The following is a 19617-nucleotide window of genomic DNA, read 5'->3' as shown; positions in this document are numbered from 1 at the left end:
TGGTGACAATGTAGAGCTTGTCCAACTGTACTGTCCTCCCCGTGGCCATGGTTGAAGAGTGAAGTGTACCTGGTGAGAGCCAAGCACATTCTGGATGGTGGCAGGTGGCTTGAGCTGGACAAACCAGTGTGCCAGTAAGGCACCAGTAGCAGTCATCAGGCCCACCCTTGCCAAGGCACCAGCGAGGCCAGCAGAAGCTCGTGGTGGCCATGAACACCAAGTCAGCAGTATGGTGCCGCCACTTGCCGCCAGCACTCGCTCTAGGCCCCATGACTGAGGCTCCGAGGGGTTCTTCTGCAGAAGGCTCTCTTCACATGGCTGACCTAGGTGCTCTTCCCGACAGCGCCAGAACAGCGCTGACAGCCTGCACACAGAGGTCCATTCAACAAGAGTTGAAAGCTCTGTTCATGCTGCTTTATAGGAAACTCGAGTACCTTCAGTAGAAAAATAAAGACGACAGTAATTGTAGTGCCTTCACTGGATTCTGAGGTTGTTAGGGTTAGTTGTACTCCTATGGAATCACTGCCTACCTGCTTTGATAAAAGGCTCCTCTCCTGATGATTAAAATAATATACACAGCTAAAGAATGTGTGGCACCATTTGTTCTGCCAAAATATGGGTGATGATGATTATTATGATGATATGACAATGTGAGATTTTATGGCGCAAGGGGCCAATACGGCCAAAGAGTGTGAAAGATAGGTGCATTTCCTCTGAAGCAATAACAGAAAAATAAAAGCAGCTACTGCGACTCTGTCATATCCTAAGAAACCATACAACACAGTACAATGGCACACTGCATTGATTTTTTTCGTATCCTCAGCGTAGAATTAGACAAAGTGCTTTTAGCTACAAGTGGCAATTTAGAAACCCTCATAGTGGGAGAATTTGAACATACATATGCAGCTAAGTGATTATTTCTTTTAACCAAATGGTGCTTGACAAATAAGCCAGACTAACTTACAGAATGGTAGTACACGAGATTTTTCAAAAGCCTAGTCATTTGAGTACTGGCTGTCATCAGTAGTGGTAAAAAGCACACTCTTTCTCATTATCTTCAGGCCTCTTACTGCAGTCTACAATGTTTTTGTTTTCATAGCCCAAGAAATTACAGAGGTAGAAATACAAAACCTTAGTGCTTTTGGTGGGGTGCAAACAAGGATTGATGGAGGAGCTGATGTGTTTGATAATTATGATTTTCCATATTATGTGTAGTTTGACCCATTACATTTCAAAAAAAGTATATTAACAAACCGCGACCCTACAGATGATCACCAGGTGATTCAATAATTTCTTAAGTGCTTTTTTTACAGTATACAATGCATCCCCATTAACACAGCCCAAAACTAGGACAGTGGCTATGAAAGCAACAGGTGAGAAAGATAATCTAGCGAGATTAGAAAAGATGGAATATATTAGCATTTGTCTCATGCGAGTTATGAGGATTCAAACAGACAGCCTTGATTTCAGAAAAAAAGGAGCTATTTGGGTTTTTGACAACAGGCCAGAAAGCATAATCTAAAGTCTATTCATGCCAATGCTTTCAAAGCATGAGGAAGGCAAGCCTGCTAGCCAAAAAAGTATTGTGAACCATGAAAAATAATCTTTGAAACCATGAAAAATAATCTTTGAAACCATGAAATGTGAAACTCATAACTTGAAGCTAACTTTACATTGGTGGCACAGTTAAAGAAAAAGGCAGGGCAGGTGGGGGGGGGGGTATTTTTTTGTGCCAGTCAGCTTGAGGAACAATGCCACTTCCTTTCAATTCAAGAATACTGCGGCTTCTATTTCATTCTAGGAGAGGTGCATGGTAACATTGGTTCTGGATCAAAGGAGGCTGCAGCCCATTTGGCCTCATTTTATCCCAAATCCCTCATTTTCAATAACTGTAGAGAATTGTAATGGAACAACCTGCATAATGTGAAAAAAAAAAAAAAAACTGAAGCTATTTCCGCACCATTATCTTCACTTTACACAAACCAAAAGAAGCATTATTTGCAACTTTCTGAATTTGCTTCAGCTTTCCTTTAAACTTTCTCAGTGCTGAGGATAGGCATTACTTGTACAAATAATTTTTTTTTCAGAGAACAGCACACATTCACCATCTGTTGTGGCTGTGCCCAGGAATGAGAGCTACAAAAGATTCTCAGAACTGCCAAGCTATGAACTGACAAGAAAAACAGTTACACATGTTGGCTCATAGACAATAAGTTCTTAATAAAGGGAAAATGAGACATCCACCCAATCGTTGCAACTGCTACAAAGGAAACCCATACAGGTTTCTCGAAAGCAGAACCTCACAGTTGAAGAAAAATTTGTCCTGGTCCGAGACTCTAACCCGGGACTGCCACCTTTCCAGGGCAGCCACTCCACAATCTGAGCTAACCAGGTGGCTAGCAGATGGCAGGGCGAAGTCAAACTTATCAACAACTAAAAGCAAAGACAAGAGTTTGACGTAATACTTCTAAGGAAGCCCTCAAGGTGGAGAGAAGTAATTAATAAAGAGAAAATGAGACATCCACCCAATTGTAGCAATTGCTACAAAGAAAATGGCTGCCCCGGAAAGGCGATGGTTCCAGGTTTGAGTCCCCGACCAGGACGAATTTTTTTTCAACTGCGAGGCTTTTTTTTTCAAGGAACCTGTATGGGTTTCCTTTGTAGCAATTGCTACGATTGGCTGGATGTCTAATTTTCCCTTTATTAATTACTTCTCTCCACCTTGCAGGTTTCTGCAGAACTATTACGTCAAATTCTTGTCTTTGCTTCGAGTTATTGATAAGTTCGATTTCGCCCTGCCATCTGCTAGCCGCCTGGTTAAGCTCAGATGGTAGAGCGGCTGCCCCAGAAGGGCAGTGGTCCCATGTTCAAGTCCCAGACCAGGAAGAATTTTTCTTCAACTGCGAGGTTTTTATTAAGAGGAACCCATATAGTTTTCCTTTGTAGCAATTGCTACGATTGGGATGGATGTCTCATTTTTTCTTTATTAATTAGTTCTCTCCACCTTACGGGTTTCTGCAGAACTATTACGTCAAACAATAAGCTCTATAGGCCACCACTTAAATTCTTACCTGAGGTGGGCCCCCATGCTTTTAAGTACCCACATATGCTTCAGTGCACAATATTTCAATTAAAACAACAGAAAGAGAAAAAGTCAAGGGCATTGTAGGATGGCAATGCGAGGCAGGGGTGTTGAAGCCAGTTAAGCTCTAGGGTCGATAACAATTGCTGCCTCTTGTCTACTCGACCAAGGGTTGTTGGGCAGCTTCCATAAATTTGACACAGCGGAGGACACCTTCAGAATGCAGCGTGGTCATTGCCACCAGGAACTTTAGGGTTACCTGCAATGCATCACTCGTACATTTTTGCATGAATGTGCCCATGAGCACAGAGGTTGCCAGATTGATCAGCGCCTGTTGGCCCTTTGCCTATGGAGCATAATTTCGGGGAATGGCACAGTTTCTCACCTGCCAGTTTTTCGTATGTGGTCGACTAGTTCTTGGTATCTGGCTACAAAACGCCTGTGGCACATGATACATGGAACCTTGTTTTCACTCTCTCTCTGTATCGCTACAATAAAGCTGCGAATTTAGTACAGTGGAACCGTTATATATTGATCACTGATATAAAAAATTATCGCATATAACAAAGTACACCTAAAATGCTTTATATCGATGTACATGAGTAATAACCACATGCTCATAATGAATATAAATGTAATGAAGGTATTTTCATGCCAGATGTAACTTCATTATAATGAGTTTTGACTACGTATATGTCATTTTATTTGGAATCTAAACTATATTCAGGCATTCAATAAAAGTGGCAGTTTCTTAATTTCTTTTTCTTTGTTTTTCTTTCTTTTTCCATTCTGAGTTTTGATAAGCCCTTCAAAGGAGTCAAGAAACAGTACAGTCATGCTGCTAAGAAGATGTTTTATCAAACACTGCAGCTGAACTACAGTGTCCAATGCATACCTTGTAGCTGTTAGTGTGCCCACTAGGCACAAAGTCAAGGCACGGCTCCGACTAGTGCTCAATGTAACAGGGCCCTTGCAGAAGATGGATGCCACAAGCAATGTTTGAAAGAGGTATAGAACCACCTGTAACAAGTATAGTGCATGCTCCGCAATTTGCAGTCAAACAGCTGCATCGTCAATGTTGATTTTCTTTTTTATTCTGCGTTGCCCTCACTGTAGAATTAAAAATGTTTTCTTTCCCTTGCTGAAGAACCCCACTGAAGAAAAAGGATGTGTGGCAGCTAAATCAGCATGAAAGTGACAAAAATAAAAGTGGAACTTTTCAAAACCCCAATACAATAACTTCAGTACATTCCCACAACTGCAGGAATGGTGGCTAAGATGCAGAGTGGAAAGTAGAACATTTTTCACACCTTCTTTCATAACACTATGGTATGTGACCCGTTAGCTTTCCTCTTCTGACATCTAAGGGTGCCACATACATAAAAGTTCAATTCTTTTCACAAATTCTAAGACCACTGGTCTCTCAATCCTGATTTCCTGAGATTGCTCTGTTACATGTCATGCAACTTCATTAACGGCAATACTGCCCCAGAAGTACTAAAACAGCATCGCCTGCATATATGAAGTTTACAAAATCACTAACCTTGTGTTCAGCTACAGCAAAGCTGTTGGAGAAGGGCATCAAGAGCCAACAAACAGCACAAACACTTGTAGGGCTCTTCAGTACATCAGAGGTACTTCCTTCTCCAAGTTGATAACAGCACCAGCGTAGCAGCAACAGTGATCCAAGTACAGCCATTGCTAAGCCGGCATACATACGAGGGATGTCAAATGTAGCCCAGACCTAGAGCATAAAGACAGACTTTTCTTTAGCACATAAAACAGGTAATTATGGCTATGGCAGTTGCACTCCCATGAGAGCAGAGTGAAAAAATATCTTTGCACTGATATTTTGGCAAAGGTTAAAGGTGCCAGGTAGCAAAATTAATTTGGAATGATCCATTACAGCCCCCTAGATAATTCCATAGCACAGCTCAGAACACCAAACATTGACAATTATCTTCTTTGTGCGTGTTCAGACAGACAGTCACAGAGGTGTCTCAACTATTTAGCTGTCCCAAAATGTTTATATGACGTACAAGAATAGCTCCATATATTGGAACAGAGCTTGGTTTTCCAGCAAACCCCTTTGTTTAAGCAAGAAAAATAAATCTTAACTGAGACAAGGTGGAAAACATGGCTTATACCAACTGCATAACATCACAACTCTTAAAAATGTGAAAAAGAAATAAGAATTTTCAACAACTTTGTAAGTTTTATACTGTATGTAAGAACACTGTAAACCGAAATAAATAAAATTTATTGCACAATGTGACAACATGAACAAAAAATAACAAATTTGTTGCTTGAATGAAAAGCCCAAAAATGGCCCTTTTTTGTCAATTTTTGAGTACCCTAAATCCAAAACGTTCATTTGGCATTGTTTCAGAGCATATATTGCTGCCTTGTAAATACATTGCCAAATGCATAACTTTCACTTTTGTAGTGCTGTTTCAAATTTCAGTGGCAAAATTATAGAAACACATAATATTGGAAATTTGGCATTTTTTCAGTAGTAAATAAAGAAAGAAAACAACCACCTTTTATTTCGATGAAATTTTCCCAGGTTCATCTACTGTCATTGCTAATCTGTTTTATACAATACATGCAGCACAATCTTGTTCTGAATAAAAAGGAAGCAATGAAGAGCAATATACAAGCTGCTCTGTTCAGCAATCTGCGCGGCCTCAGTTTTAGCATGTTGGTGTTGAGCAAGCATAACTTCCATGATCCCTGCTACATTTGCCATGAACTATATTTGCCCTTCCCCAATGCTAGTAGAAGGCTAGAATATAGTAGTTCAGGGTGACCACTCAGCTTTTCTCTCACAAATCTCTCTCTTTTTTCACTCTGGCAATAAAGTGAATTTAGTTTATTCCTATTTAAAGATGTCCTACATGTATGGCATAAAAATTACGAAGACAGAACATCACAGCTATTGCATGAGCCATATTTTCCACTTGGTCTAAGCACGGTGTAGTGCACAACGTACATTTCGGAGTCTGAATCAAGCCACAGTTACAAATGTAGGTAAACTTGGAAACACAACAAGGTATATTAGTTGCTTTTGACTTGCCTGCATTTTAATTTATGCTGATGGTACCCACAAGGTAACAATGAATCAGCCTAGACTGCTCACTTATGCTCTTTTGAATTCCTCTGCCTTTTTTTAAGGCAAAAGCCTTAAGTGATTCATGGGTCGAAAAATCCGGTGTCGCCATTATTGCAAAATTGACTGTCCCGCGTTATGGCACCAACATTCAATGGCATCGAAGTTGATGTTGTCACCATTAATGGTTGAACCCACGACAATTCGTGGGAGTCAAACCCATGACCTTTGGTGGTAATTAGGGAGAGGTTAAATAAGGCACAGCTATTTAAGATAAGAGTTCATTAAGACAATCGAGCCCTCGACCTTTGGTGGGAGTCAAACCCACACACAACCTTTGGTGTTAAGGTGAAGTTAATTAAGGTACAATTAATTAATATATGGTTAAACAGGATACTCAGACTCACGACTTTTGGAGTTAATTAGGACAAAGTTAAATAAGGCACCATTAATTAAGGCACTCGAACCCACAACCTTCGCCGAGAAAAAAAAAGTTATAGGAAGTAACAACGCATTCGAATAAGAATGTCAAGTAATTTGGTTAATGTCTCATGAGTGCACAGGCTTTCATCTTCCTCTTTAGCCTATGCTAAAGTGGCTGTCAACTTTTTTTTTAAAGGAACGCAGAAGCAATGCCTTAGCAAAAAAAAAAAATAGAAAACACATAGCAGAAAAAGAATGAAACCTAAATTTCTTCACTTGAATTTTATTCTCAAACTGTATGTAAAATATATTTTTGTATGTTTTCCTGCATTTAATTGCTCCTTGTGCAGAAACAGGCCTAAAGGCTAACAGGATAACATTTCACATATATTTTAATGCAATGTAATTCACTTCGATTGGTGAACAGCTAACTAGTCTAGGTCAAGCATGGCCTCAATCTATATGTCATAGGGAGCTAGTGCAGGAACTTTGAGGTGGTGTCACCACTTTTCACTTTCACATTATTTTATGGCTCACTAAACCACAACTGTCCACAAAGTTCATCAATATGACATGTTTTCAAAGTGAAATCAGCCAACACTGTTTAGCCTATTGTTTTTTTTAGCATTCCTATAAATAATGGTTTAACAACAGGAAAGTTACAATAATGCATATGCACTTAAATTTCACACTAATGAATGCTACAAGTATGTTGACTGCAGGGACTCCTTCTGAAGAATAAATGTGGGATGTCTATATGCATTTACACAATGTACTGCAAAGATTACTTGTGCATGCAAAGTGGAGAACATGCCTCATGGGCGGCATGTCTTGCATCCTGCAGGAATGTCACGGAGGCATTGATGAAATCCCTGGCTGCTGCAGCACTTCCTTGCTCATCAAGGCATCGGTCCCACAGCTGCCGCAGTTTCTGCATCCTCAGTTCTGGATGCAGGGGAGTGTTGGGAACCTTGCCTAAGTAACGCGCCACCTGGGCAGTAAGTTACTTCTTGAAATGACACCACCACTACAACAGTTCACACTACTTGGGCATACATCAGCTTTTGTTTGTTATACAACCTAATCCTTTCCTTGTAATGTTTGCTCATTGGCATCAACTTGGATTAGCCTACGCTTGCAACAGGGTATGGAAATGGGCTAGACGGCAATTCAGGTAAGTGATTCACAGTGTGAAAACCAGAAGGACAAACAAAAGAGAGGGAGAAAGGAACAAAAGCATGACAGACAGAAGTGCCGTGTCCATCCCCTTCTTTATCCCTTGTACAGTTTTCACACTGAATAATTTCCATGGCCTTACAGGCCAAGGCAGGCACCTGGACAGAAGCGTTAGCAGAAAAGGAACTATAAATTAATTTCTGTGATGCGATTGAAGTTCATGTAGTGCATACAGAAGTCAAGATCCAATAAGAAATTTTAATTCTAACCTTAATAAAGTTGCAACTGTCCCTTCTATGAGTGGAACACACAACAGTAAAATGAGAAAACATGGCAGCTCAGGTTTACAGTGCTGGGGCGCAATAACGCAAAGATATTCGAAACTTTTCTATTCCAATTCTGCAATCAGCCCCCCACGATTGGTCAAAAAAATTTCTGACCACTGCCACTTAGCCTGTCTGTCACGTGACATCAGGAAAACAGTGAAAACGCCCCATTTGATATGATATGTGCACACTGATTATGCGTGATTGTACTAAACGAAAGAAACATAATTATTGCTGGTTCAATGCCTTTTTCGCCATTAGCCCTCTGTTATTGGCCAAACTGTTCTTGGGCTGCGCTCACTTCGACTGTCTGTCACACGATGTCATAAAACCGTGAAAACTCACCACATCAAAGTGACGTGTACACATTAACAAAATGTACACATTAATGTGTACATTTAAAACGTACATTAAAATGTGTATATTAAATGTACATTAAAATGTACACATAATGTGTACACATTAAAAAAACTGAATTTTTTTCTAAATTAGCCGGGCAGTGCCCTGTTACAAAAGGAATAGAAGATGACTGCCCGCAGATCGCTTTGACACGGGAAAGCTGGAGCTGCCAGGGAACATGGATTTACCTGTGTGTAATAATAATTTTTGCGTGACAATGTTACATTATCGAGCCCTTTCGGCACATATACAGCATTACTCTGCGAAATCTGCTCTGCTGAAGATCCATTTTAGCGGCATTTTTAACCTTCTGTTGCACGCCACTACAATTTTCGAACAGCCACCACAAGCTAAGAAAGGGAAGACGGACGAATTGCAGATGCCAGCACCACCCTCCTCATCCGGTTATCTGCTTTCACTGTGCTGGCTCGGCCCCATCAAAACCCTCTCCACTCAAGCGAGCTTCTCGCCTCCTGTCAGCCAATTAGTTAAAAAACTACTCTAAGTAGACCAAGCACGCACCCAGGATTCTTTTTCGGGGGGGGGGGGGTGGCAACCCAAGGTAACTTTTCTATGCAAATGAGGGGGGAGGGTGCCTTTACTAGTACAAATGTAAATAACGCCCATTGTTTGCCATAAAGAGGTGTAATCCCACAAAAGAGACATAAAATAAGGTGCATCTTAATAAGGTGTCTTAACTGATACACCTCTCCTTTAATTTAACTGACAAACAAGGAACCACATCAAATGGACTCGCGGAGGAAAGAAATGCAGGAAGAACACTGCCAAGAACAAGTAAACAAGCGAAAGTGTAAAATAAAGATTTCTAGTAGCATTTTTTAAATTAGCTCTGGAAGCATTATAGAGAAATATATAATTGCAGAACAGTCACAGTTCTTTTGGATCCCTCGTTTACTGCTCTACAAAGTGCCAAAACTGACTCATATTTTTATTTGGGAAGTTGTATAACAATGTGTGGCCACCAGTCCCGTACAACAGCACAGAGCGCAGGATGTTGCGGTTCTAGACGTACTGTTCCCACTGTGGAAGGTTAAAAAACACCCACATAAGCACAGCAGAGAAGTGGCTATGTCAGGCGGCTCTACTGATAACTATAGAAGCGTCATTCAAAACACACGGAAGCATTCTCCACTTCTGGCGGCATTTTCTCTACTTCCTTTTTATATAAAAAGATGTTGATCTATAAATATTTTCACAAACAACGGTTAAATTTGTTAATTTTCACTTTTCCTTCCTGTTTGGCTATTGTATCGGCTCTCTCCCTTTGTAGATCGCTTAATTTCTCAACTCCTTGCTACTCTTGTTTCCAGTTGCCAATTTTGCATGAAAAGTGCAGTACAATTAGGGAAAAGCCAGATGAGGTAATGGGTCACGTTCATATTGCTTACGGGTTTAACGGGTATTGCGAGTTTTGATTATGGATGATGTTTCGCATCATTTTATTTTCAACCTTACCTAACCCATATCATGGGTATATGGTTCCAAGGATCTACCAGCGTCGCGGTGAGCCGTCATTCAAGGAAATAATGAAGCAAAAGGAAAAGTTAAACGTAATTGGTGTTTTCTCTGGCTGCATACAGACCAGCTCACTACGAATTGAATCCCTTTCCTGGTCCCTGGATCAGTCTAAACAAAGACGGTTGAACTAACGAAGCAACAGCAATGTGCGTGACCGTTGCAATAGATGGTGACAACTGAATGCACCTCGAGTTAATCGTGCAGGCACCAAATCGATGAGAAAACTGGCCTTCACACTCCAGGAGATGCCGATAGCTACCACCATCCGAAAGGAGTAAAAAAGGCAGCAAAACGTTAACCGCCGATAGCTGTCAAGTCTCAAGATTGATTCGGTGGTGTGAGGAGTGGTGGTGTAGGCAGTGGGGGGGGGGGTGTATGCCGCTTAATTTCGGGGGCCCCCTGGTACCCCCCTGGGTATGTGCCTGATGTAGACAATGCTATTCACTTTGAAAGCAAAACAAGTGTCCTCCTATAAATGATGAATGCGTTTGATTGGGCTTTTCAAACAACACGGTGGGTTACCGCCCGATGCTTGCGTCGGTGGTTATGTAAATTTGATGTCAGGAAATTATGGAATAAAGACAGATTGGAATAGCTTTACGTTATAGTGCTCCTGGATACAGCTAAAATGCATGATTAGGTAGATAAGTAATAAGGTGGTTCTTAAGCCTTAAGAACTGAAAGGTAAGAGTGCAGCACTGTAAACAGATATGGTATACTGCCCCCTCAAACCTTAAAAAGTGCTCTCCAAGTGTCAGCCATAATCATGATACAGATGTAACTAGAATGTAGTTCAAATATTGCAGAACCTAGACAGAAAGTAATGTCTACCCTGAGCTGGTTTATTTACCTGCTGAACATTCAGCCAAAGTGGCAGTAGCTGGCCTGGAACAGCATGCTCCATCTCAATGCCCGGAAAAGCTTGTAGCATCAAAGAGCCAAGGTTAGAATATGGAACGGGCACATCAAAAAGCATTGATAAAGTGGGCACAAGATCCACCTGGGCTATGGAAGGAGGACTGGATATTTCTGTCTGGAATAGAGTAAAGTGAAAGAATCATGTCAATTGCTAATTGCAGTAAGACATGAAGCAGAAAAAAACAAGCGTTGTTGTGCACACTCTACGGTTCACAAGAATCCCCAAGCTGTCAGCACTGTTGCTGGCTATTTGCGCACTGCAAGCATTGCTCATGTGATGTGGAAGCACCACACACAACATCTCTGCTGGCAGGGGGAGAGGCTCCTCTGAGAAGGGCACGCAGGCTTTTGTTTAAATATTCGTTGTTTTCACGGTGTTCATTGGTGTAACTGTTTGTTAACTGGATCATTACCACGTGATCTACAAATCATAACTGTCTCTTTGCAGTGCCTAAACCTGGTCAGAGGCCTTTTAAAACACACACTAATACTATTTTTATTATTTGCTGTGTGGCATTTGCCTACATCTTGTGTGCCTTTACTGGTCAATTATATAGCCATCTTGTAACGGAGAAGAACCGCTGGTCAGCCTGGCGCATCACCAGCGTTTACGTACGGGGCTGGTTCTGGCTGTTTGCAGGGTAAAACCTCCGCAACAAGTTCAATCTTTTACAGTCTTTTGTAATCTATAAATAAACACCTCAGCACTTTCTCTTGGTCTTGTTGTAGTTAGTAGCAGAAATTGGCTGCCTTCCTTCTGTTCTGTGAAAGTAAGTGTGTGTGTGTGTGTGTGTGTGTGTGTGTGCGTGCGTGCGTGCGTGCGTGCGTGCGTGCGTGCGTGCGTGTGTGTGTGTGTGTGTGTGTGTGTGTGTGTGTGTGTGTGTGTGTGTGTGTGTGTGTGCAAATTTTCCCCCCATTTTGCCATTGTAAAATGTTATAACTGGTGTGGATGCCAACTAGCCTTAAGCTAGGGATCCAGATGCATGTTACATCATTTTCTATAGATGCAAGTAAATTTTTGAATAAAGTATTCGATTTTATTAAAACACAAAAAAGATTTATCAAAGAATTTCAGTGGCACCTCAACACCTGTAATCTAACATCTGGGGGAATGTTAGATCACACGTGTGCAGGTGCCACTGGCAAGGCAGCACACTGGCTTGACACTAAAGGTGATGCATTTGACAATATTGGTTATACATGCACAGAACACACGAAAATGGCAAACTAAATATTTGACAGCTTTTAGTATTACAAAACGACTACAAAGTCATTCGACATTCAACAAATGTAGGTGATCTGAAAGGGCATTATGCTTCATGTCCAGCTGTGCCATGAATATTTACATGTGCACAATAAAGTATACTAGTTCTCTAAGCTGCGAGTTGATGGGTTGTCATTAAGCATGCTATGAGTTGGCCACCTAAGCTTACCACAAAACTTGTATTGCTCTGAGGTGACAGAAAAGGTTTCTTGGCATGGAGAAAAAGCACCGCCTCGATTTCATCTTCTGTTTCTCCACCATGGTCACCATCAATCGTCATTCCATGATCACTCATCACCAAGAGTAGGGTGTCCTCAGTAATTTTCGAAACCACTGATCTAGCAAACATCAAAGCAGAGAAGAAGAATGAGGCGATAAAACCCACAAAACAGCCAGCACTAGAATTGGTTTTCTGACAATGAATGGTTTCATTAATTCATTTGTTAATTTTTAACTGTTAACTGCCAATGGCAAGCAATGTCCGTTGAAAATGTATGCTACATTCTTTCAGTAGACGAGGTGATAAAGCACACAAAGCATCTAGCACTAGGATTTGCCTTCCGATAATGAATGGTACAATCACTACTTTTGTTAATTAGCTATAGTTGACTTGTACACGGACAATGGTAGTGTCAGTAAAAAATGTATGCTGTGTCTTTTCAAGTGAGGTAACTTCACCACAAATAAAATATAATAAAAGCTTCTTCATAGACTTACTTTGATGTTGGCAGCATTACACATAATGTCTCGTTGCCAACTGCAACAAAATTCTGTACCATGTAGAAAGCCTAGTTCCAGATAGCGTAGATATAGAGCAACCACAATGCAAAATTTTATGTTTGAAATACCAGTAGATGCATCATGTAATGCTCATAAAAATAATGTTTTAATACTAAAGTTAAGAAAAAGAGCTATAGATGACCTGTGAATATTAAACTGAATGCCAGATATTTTCGCATTTCTTAACAAACATACAAATATGAAGGTTCTTTGTATAGAATGGTTGTTTGTATATAACATTAAGGCCAATTTGGTCAAAAAATAAGCTGGCGTAATTCCAACATTGGGACTGATTGACGGAGATAAACTGTGCACATAGCATCAATGAAGATTGGCAATGTAAGAAAATAGCCCAACGCCTTTAGAAAGTCATTCGCTTTACTAAAGAAATGATGCGCTTGAAGGCATATATTTACTGCAGTGAGAATACTTCGGTAGTGTTTGTTATTTCATTGCATAAATCCGTAGACAACACAGCCAACATATCAGCAGATTCGTTGTATGTGCGTTGTCTCCGCCAGCGCCAGCGTGGAATGCAACTGCCATCTTTCTTTCCTGCAACAGCTGCAGGTAGTGAGAGCGGTGGGAGAAGAAGAGAGCTGTCCTGCCCAAGCATTCCACCACAGCATCTAAACCTTCAGATGCCCCAAAGCTCTCGTGCAACAGCATGTGCATCTGAAAGTGTGACAAAGGAACGCCGCAAGTCGGTTGCACGAAAGCATGAGCCCTTTGCATTGGTGCCTTCATATAGGCGGTTCTGTTTAACCCCCACAAAAGGGAGCAAAAGAGTCAAGGAAAGCTGTTCCCTTTAAAAAGGAAGCCTTATTTACATCATCTGAGAGATGCAATGTCATTTGAGCTGGACAACCAGTCAACGAAGTAGCTTATAAATGAAAAACAAGTGAAAGTGATTGTATCTGCCATACTGCAACAATCACAGTAATTAAACAGAGGAACAGCATGTCAACAGAGACCATCACTAACTCTCTTCCTACAGTTCCCATTGGGCATCATTAGCCCGCTATCAATGGTTTGAAACGCCGCTTTTGAGACATTCCGCACCACTCATGGACGCACTGCACCATCGGACATAAAGGAGGAGAACTCTATGTTTGTTTCTTGAGTAGTTCGCTTTTTCCCACTTGGCAGTGATCTTTTAATGCACTCCAAAGTTCTGCGATCGTCAAAGTAGAAAGCAAAAATAGCCGCCTCCATAAGCGGCATGCGTACGCTTAGAAAGATCACAGATCTCGAGATTCCGCTGCGTCTGCGACTGATTTTATCGATGGATCGAGCAGCAGCAAGTCTGATGATGCTACCTTTTCCTAGGACTTTGACTCTAAGAGCAACGACGAAGCAAACCAGCACAGAACACCAGCGGATGCAGCCAAGTTAGTTTCGCCTCTTGCTTCGGCCCGTCTTTGTTGTCGTTTGGAGTGCTTGAGAGCGCGCCAAGATGGAAACTTATCGAAACTGCAAGAAATGCTACAATGACAGGAAAACCGAGCGGAAAACAAGAGTTTACTGCAAGACATGCAGCGTTCCGCAATGTTTGACACCAAGGAACTGCTTTGCCACAGGGCGCACACAAGTGTAGTGCCTGCAGTTGCATTTTTGTAGTGGAAGACCTGCTCAACGAAAAATTTTGATTTTTTCAGAGACAGTGCCTATTAGACGACGATACATTTTATATATAATTCTTCTTAGATTTTTTTCTTAGCGGATACATGCATGTCTTTACGACCACTGCTCAATTTTATCCCACAATCTTGATTCTGGCAATTTATATCTTTTTTGATGACATACATCTAGCTAATAAAACTTTCATGCATGAAAAGAGCATTCACTCTGCTTTTTGTTTATGTAATACCTAAAATACTGATTGCAGTAGCTTCTTCAGAAAAAAAGAAAAAAATCTGGTGTAACCAACAAGACATACCTATTTCCCTAGGGAAAGAGATAAAGGAATGCAAACATAGCGAGAATGTCCAAATATTATATTGCTTTGCCTAAATCAAGAAAACAAATTCATAGGCTACTTAAAGGCAAGGCATACTAATTGAATGACTGGAAACTATTCAGCAGAAGTTAGCTACTCCGTGTGTTTACAGAACTGGTGCCGCTATACTACAGCCCCGACTCCTCTGCAGCAGACTCACTAGGAAAATTCATCAACTGCATCTGTCTTACTCCCTGTAGACACCTATAAGTGTTGTTATCCATTAAACTTAAATAGAAACAAATATTCAACAACCTTGCATAGCAAATGCTCACGTTTATTACGAATGAAATAAGGAAGGCCTCTCTGATACATATTCGAAATTTGTAATATTAGCATACTTCTATTTTTCACAAGATGTCAGGCAACCAGATATATACCATTCATTACAATTGACACATTTTGAAATCACATAACCTTATAATATGTTTGCTCTATCCCTAGGCAATACCAAAAATACATAGATCTAAGGATAGGTACTAGGTTTTGCAGCAGTGCTCTCAAAGATGTATTCACTGAGAGGTCTACCTAGAGCTGGCAGTACTGTTGCCGCAATAAAGTGGATAATCAGCCGGTGACATGGATGGGAGGGAATGTACAGCCTATTGTAAAAAGCACAAACATCAGTTGGCCGCATTGGACAGCTGGCCTTTACATTTTGGTGATGGGTATACATGGCAGTGCTTAACTGTGAGTGACTTGGGCTGATTTTCTGGCAACGAAACATGCTGAGTACCATGAATTGATAATACACTGTTCTCCAATGTCCCACTTTTACAAGAAAAGTGCATATGTTTGCTATTCAGGGTTCGTACAGGTTTCAGACAAAAATTCAAGGGTATACAAGGCCTTTCAACACCCTGTCAAAGCTTTTTCAAACATTTAGAGCAGCATCTTATGTAGCAATTTTTTACTACAATAATGGTTCCAAAACACTATGGATAGCTTTACTGCACTAGAGATACGGAAATTATATAGGGAATGTCCAGCCTTGACCACTTCAAGTTCCTAGCTAAGCCGAAGAAAGCAGCGTGAACCCAGCAGGAAAACCAGTACGAAGCACCGGTGACTCTTGCCCACTGTGGAGTTGTCCATTTCTGTGCCAGTCGTGTGAAGCGGAATAAATTCGTGCCGGTTTAACATTTTTATTCAGTAAAACCCCTTCTCACATTATTCAAGTGCCAAAAGAAGAGGGGACAAACATTGAAACTTCCTAATTTGAAAGAAGCGCAGTCGACCCCACTTACAGCATTACTGGTTTTAACAATATTCAGGTGTAAACTTGAGCAGCCCTAGCATCCTGAACATTTGTGTGTGTTCTATGGTAAAATAAACTTTTTACTACAATGTTCCCATGCAGCATTATTGGCTACAACAATTACATCTGGCTACTTACTGGGTGTTTGTGCCGAAAAGAGAAGGAAAGTGAAATCCTGAAAAGGAAAATTTTAAAAAATGCAAACCACCGCCACCCGCCTTTATGCCTAACAACCTTCAAGGCATGGATTCGCCGCATCGCCAGCCTTGCGCGCCTCTCTCCCGTTTCCGAAAACAAGTCAACTGCCTCGACAGTGCCAACATTGGAGGAGTGGATGGGAGATGCGCGACACTGTGACGAAGGCGGGTGTGGCACGCAGGCCAGGTGTAGCGCCTCACTTTTTTTTTTCTCCCCCAAGAATTTTGCATTATTTTGCTTTTAGGCGTACACACCCAGTAACCAGGTTTAGTTGTTATAACCAACAACACGGCATGTGATCATTTTAGTAAGTGGTTTATTTTACCATAGAATACACACAAAAAATATATGCTAATACCGGTATTGTTATAAGTGGGCTAGACTGTACCATTCTAGAGTGGGGAGTTTGCCGGCTCCACAGTGATCTGCCATAGAAATCAGACCACGTAACAAATCTTAGACTGTATTACTAATGAAATTCAAAGGTTTTCAAGGGAGGAAAGAAAGGATTCCAGCACTTTCCAAGGACCTTGAAAACATACTTTTCAATTTCAAGGGTTTTCTAGGGTTTCAAGGATCTGTGCAGACCCTGCTATTTTACGCGAAAAGCACATGAAATTTCAGGCAACAGGGGAATTGCACTCAGCCACATAATCTCTGTTTCAGCCCTTGTAGCAGGAAATAATGTTATGTGCAAAGGGCGTGCATTAGCCGTGACCTTTGCAACTTTTTAGACTTTGAAATGGCCTACCCAGTACGCCACACACTTCACCACCAAGTGCCTCCACAGAGAAACAGCAGTCTGGACACAATTCATCTTCTTTCTTCCTTTTTCTTTTTTTAATGCCTTATTTTTCCCCACCTAGTAAGCAGCCTTTGGTCAGTCAATTCACAGTTTTTAGACTCAGTGTTGATTCATTGTGAGTGCCAGCATTGACAAAACCTGCCTTTTTCGTTCTCACTAAACTCACGAGGTTGCAGATGTTATCAATGTAAATGAAGCCAAAAGCTATGCACAGATTTTATGCAGCAAGTTATTATGACAATATTTTAAGTGCAAGGACCAACATTAGCGCACTGCTTTATCAAATATACATATCATGCTAGACTAGATGTGGTGAGCACAGAAACAGCATGACAGAAATGACAAATGATTGGCTTGACGCAACTGAAGCAGCTTTTACTTAGTCGATGATAGAAACAAATGCCACATGTCGTCTTTTTAAGTCAAGCGTTTATTGTGACCTTGTTGAAACATTATACATTTATTTGAGGGTAAGGCTAACTACAACAAACTTCTTGAACACCAAACAATTCTTATCCCATGAAGGAATTCATTGTAAGTGGCCCCAAATGTATAATATCGTCCCCATGAGTCTGCGTGCACATTGACTCTTAGTGCACATTCACTTTAAGTGCATGTTGTCCTGATTTCATTGTGATTTTCAAGCCACACAGGTGCAGTTCCCTTGAGGAAGAAGGCAACGTTGTTAAGCTGGGTGGTGGCGTTCCAACCACTGAACTGACTAGCTTGTTGGTAAATGCTGAGCCATCTGTCCACGCCTTCCTCGACTTTTCCGGCTAAGGTTTGTGGCTCGATGTAGGGTTGTCATTGGACGCAAGAAGACGGTGGCGGGCTGTTGCCGTCGGAAGCCATTTCTGGTGGCAGATCGGCAATTTGGCGACTTTGGCAAAGCTCCATGGACTGCGCCTTTGATGTCAGTTCATCATCATTCTTCAGGGACGCTGTTGTTATACCCTGCACCTCTACCTAAACTGTTACAATGGGGTGCATTTATTTATGATAGCCATGAAAAGAGAAGGTTTGCCACGCTGACACTGAGCCACTCCAAACACCAGCTCACTTTGTCCTCTTCCTCCATCCTTGCTGTCACTTTAGCGTAACAATATTATTGCGTAATGCTTCATATGTGCTTCTTTATCTATACAAGAAATAAGACTGTCCTAAAAACAGGACTGAGAGAGCTTATACAGAGTGTCCCATCTAACTTTAGCCAGAATTTAAAGATATGTGAATGCCGCCTAGCTGGACAGAACAAAGGTGATGTTGTTTGTCATTGGTTGGAGATACTCAGATATATTCTAATTCTACCTAATTACATAATTAGTCTAATTAAATGGATGCTAAAGTGAAAAATGATTTCTTTTGCATCAGTAAATTACCGTTCTACAACACCAGAAACACCACTCTTACAACAATAAGACGTTTGGTAAGCCAGAAAAAGCGCAAGAACAAAATACGAGTGGCGACACCTACTTAAGTTCCCGCACCTGGAGGCTGTGACGTCTTGGATTTTGATGGCATCTTCTAGGGCCTACTAATTATATATAGCGGTACAGATTGACTACATTGTGTTCTAAAGGAACCAAATATTAAACATGGCAAGTTTCGGGAACTTTTACCCAGCCAACGCGGCCCAAATGCGAAAACAAACTTTGGAATTCCTGACGTCATGCTGACGTACCGGCGCTGGGGTTTTGGCGCGAAATTCAAATACTGATACTCGGACCTTCATTTTCTCATCTAATAATCAAACTATTTTTTTTAAATGACTGCCTGCAGGGTTCTCAAACAATGCTTCATTAGTCTAAACTGATTTATTGTTTCGCTTTAGTGTCCCTTTAATTAATGAACTTCTCAAAAATTATAATTAGATAAAGAGTGTCAATGAGAAAATTGTAGAGTAACATGAAAAACTACTGATATAGCTTTCTGTGGCTCAATATGTGCTACATAAAAGTTTTTCCGAGCGTGAAAGAAGCCCGCAAATGCTTGCAAAGTGCCTCGAGTGGCCAGTCACGCGGCAATTTTGTGTGCCTTTGCAGCGTCTTTCATGCTCAGAAAAACACTTTTATGTAGCACGTACTGAGCAGCAGAAAACTGTATCAGGAGTTTTTCTGTCACTCTACAATTTTCTCATTGACACTTTTCATCTAAGTATAATATTTGAGAAGTCGAATAATTAATTAAGACTAATTATGTATTAGGAAGAATGCAAGAAAAAATCATCTGAATATCTCCAAGCGATGACAAATGACATTACCTTGGTTCTGTCCAGTTATGTGGCATTCACACATTTTTAAACTCTGGCTAAAGTTAGCTGGGGCACCCTGTATACACAGTG

The 19617-nt window shown here is 40.9% G+C and overlaps 1 protein-coding gene across 1 annotated transcript in view; it reads right to left on the bottom strand.

Annotated features, from left to right (window-relative positions):
* PIG-O (phosphatidylinositol glycan anchor biosynthesis class O) overlaps positions 1 to 19617 on the bottom strand; it is a 47488-nt gene that overhangs the window by 22862 nt on the left and 5009 nt on the right. Inside the window, exons 3-8 of the mRNA XM_075670886.1 lie at positions 12406 to 12574; positions 10905 to 11087; positions 7429 to 7605; positions 4626 to 4826; positions 3978 to 4102; positions 70 to 364 (exon numbers count right to left, since the gene is read on the bottom strand). Coding sequence (XP_075527001.1) covers positions 70 to 364; positions 3978 to 4102; positions 4626 to 4826; positions 7429 to 7605; positions 10905 to 11087; positions 12406 to 12574 — 1150 coding nt within the window. The remainder of the gene's footprint in view (positions 1 to 69; positions 365 to 3977; positions 4103 to 4625; positions 4827 to 7428; positions 7606 to 10904; positions 11088 to 12405; positions 12575 to 19617) is intronic.

This window comes from Dermacentor variabilis, chromosome 1 (genome assembly GCF_050947875.1).
Source record: "Dermacentor variabilis isolate Ectoservices chromosome 1, ASM5094787v1, whole genome shotgun sequence".
Classification (NCBI taxonomy): Eukaryota; Metazoa; Arthropoda; class Arachnida; order Ixodida; family Ixodidae; genus Dermacentor; species Dermacentor variabilis.
Note: the sequence above shows the minus strand (reverse complement) of the source record. Positions and strands in the feature narration are given on the sequence as shown.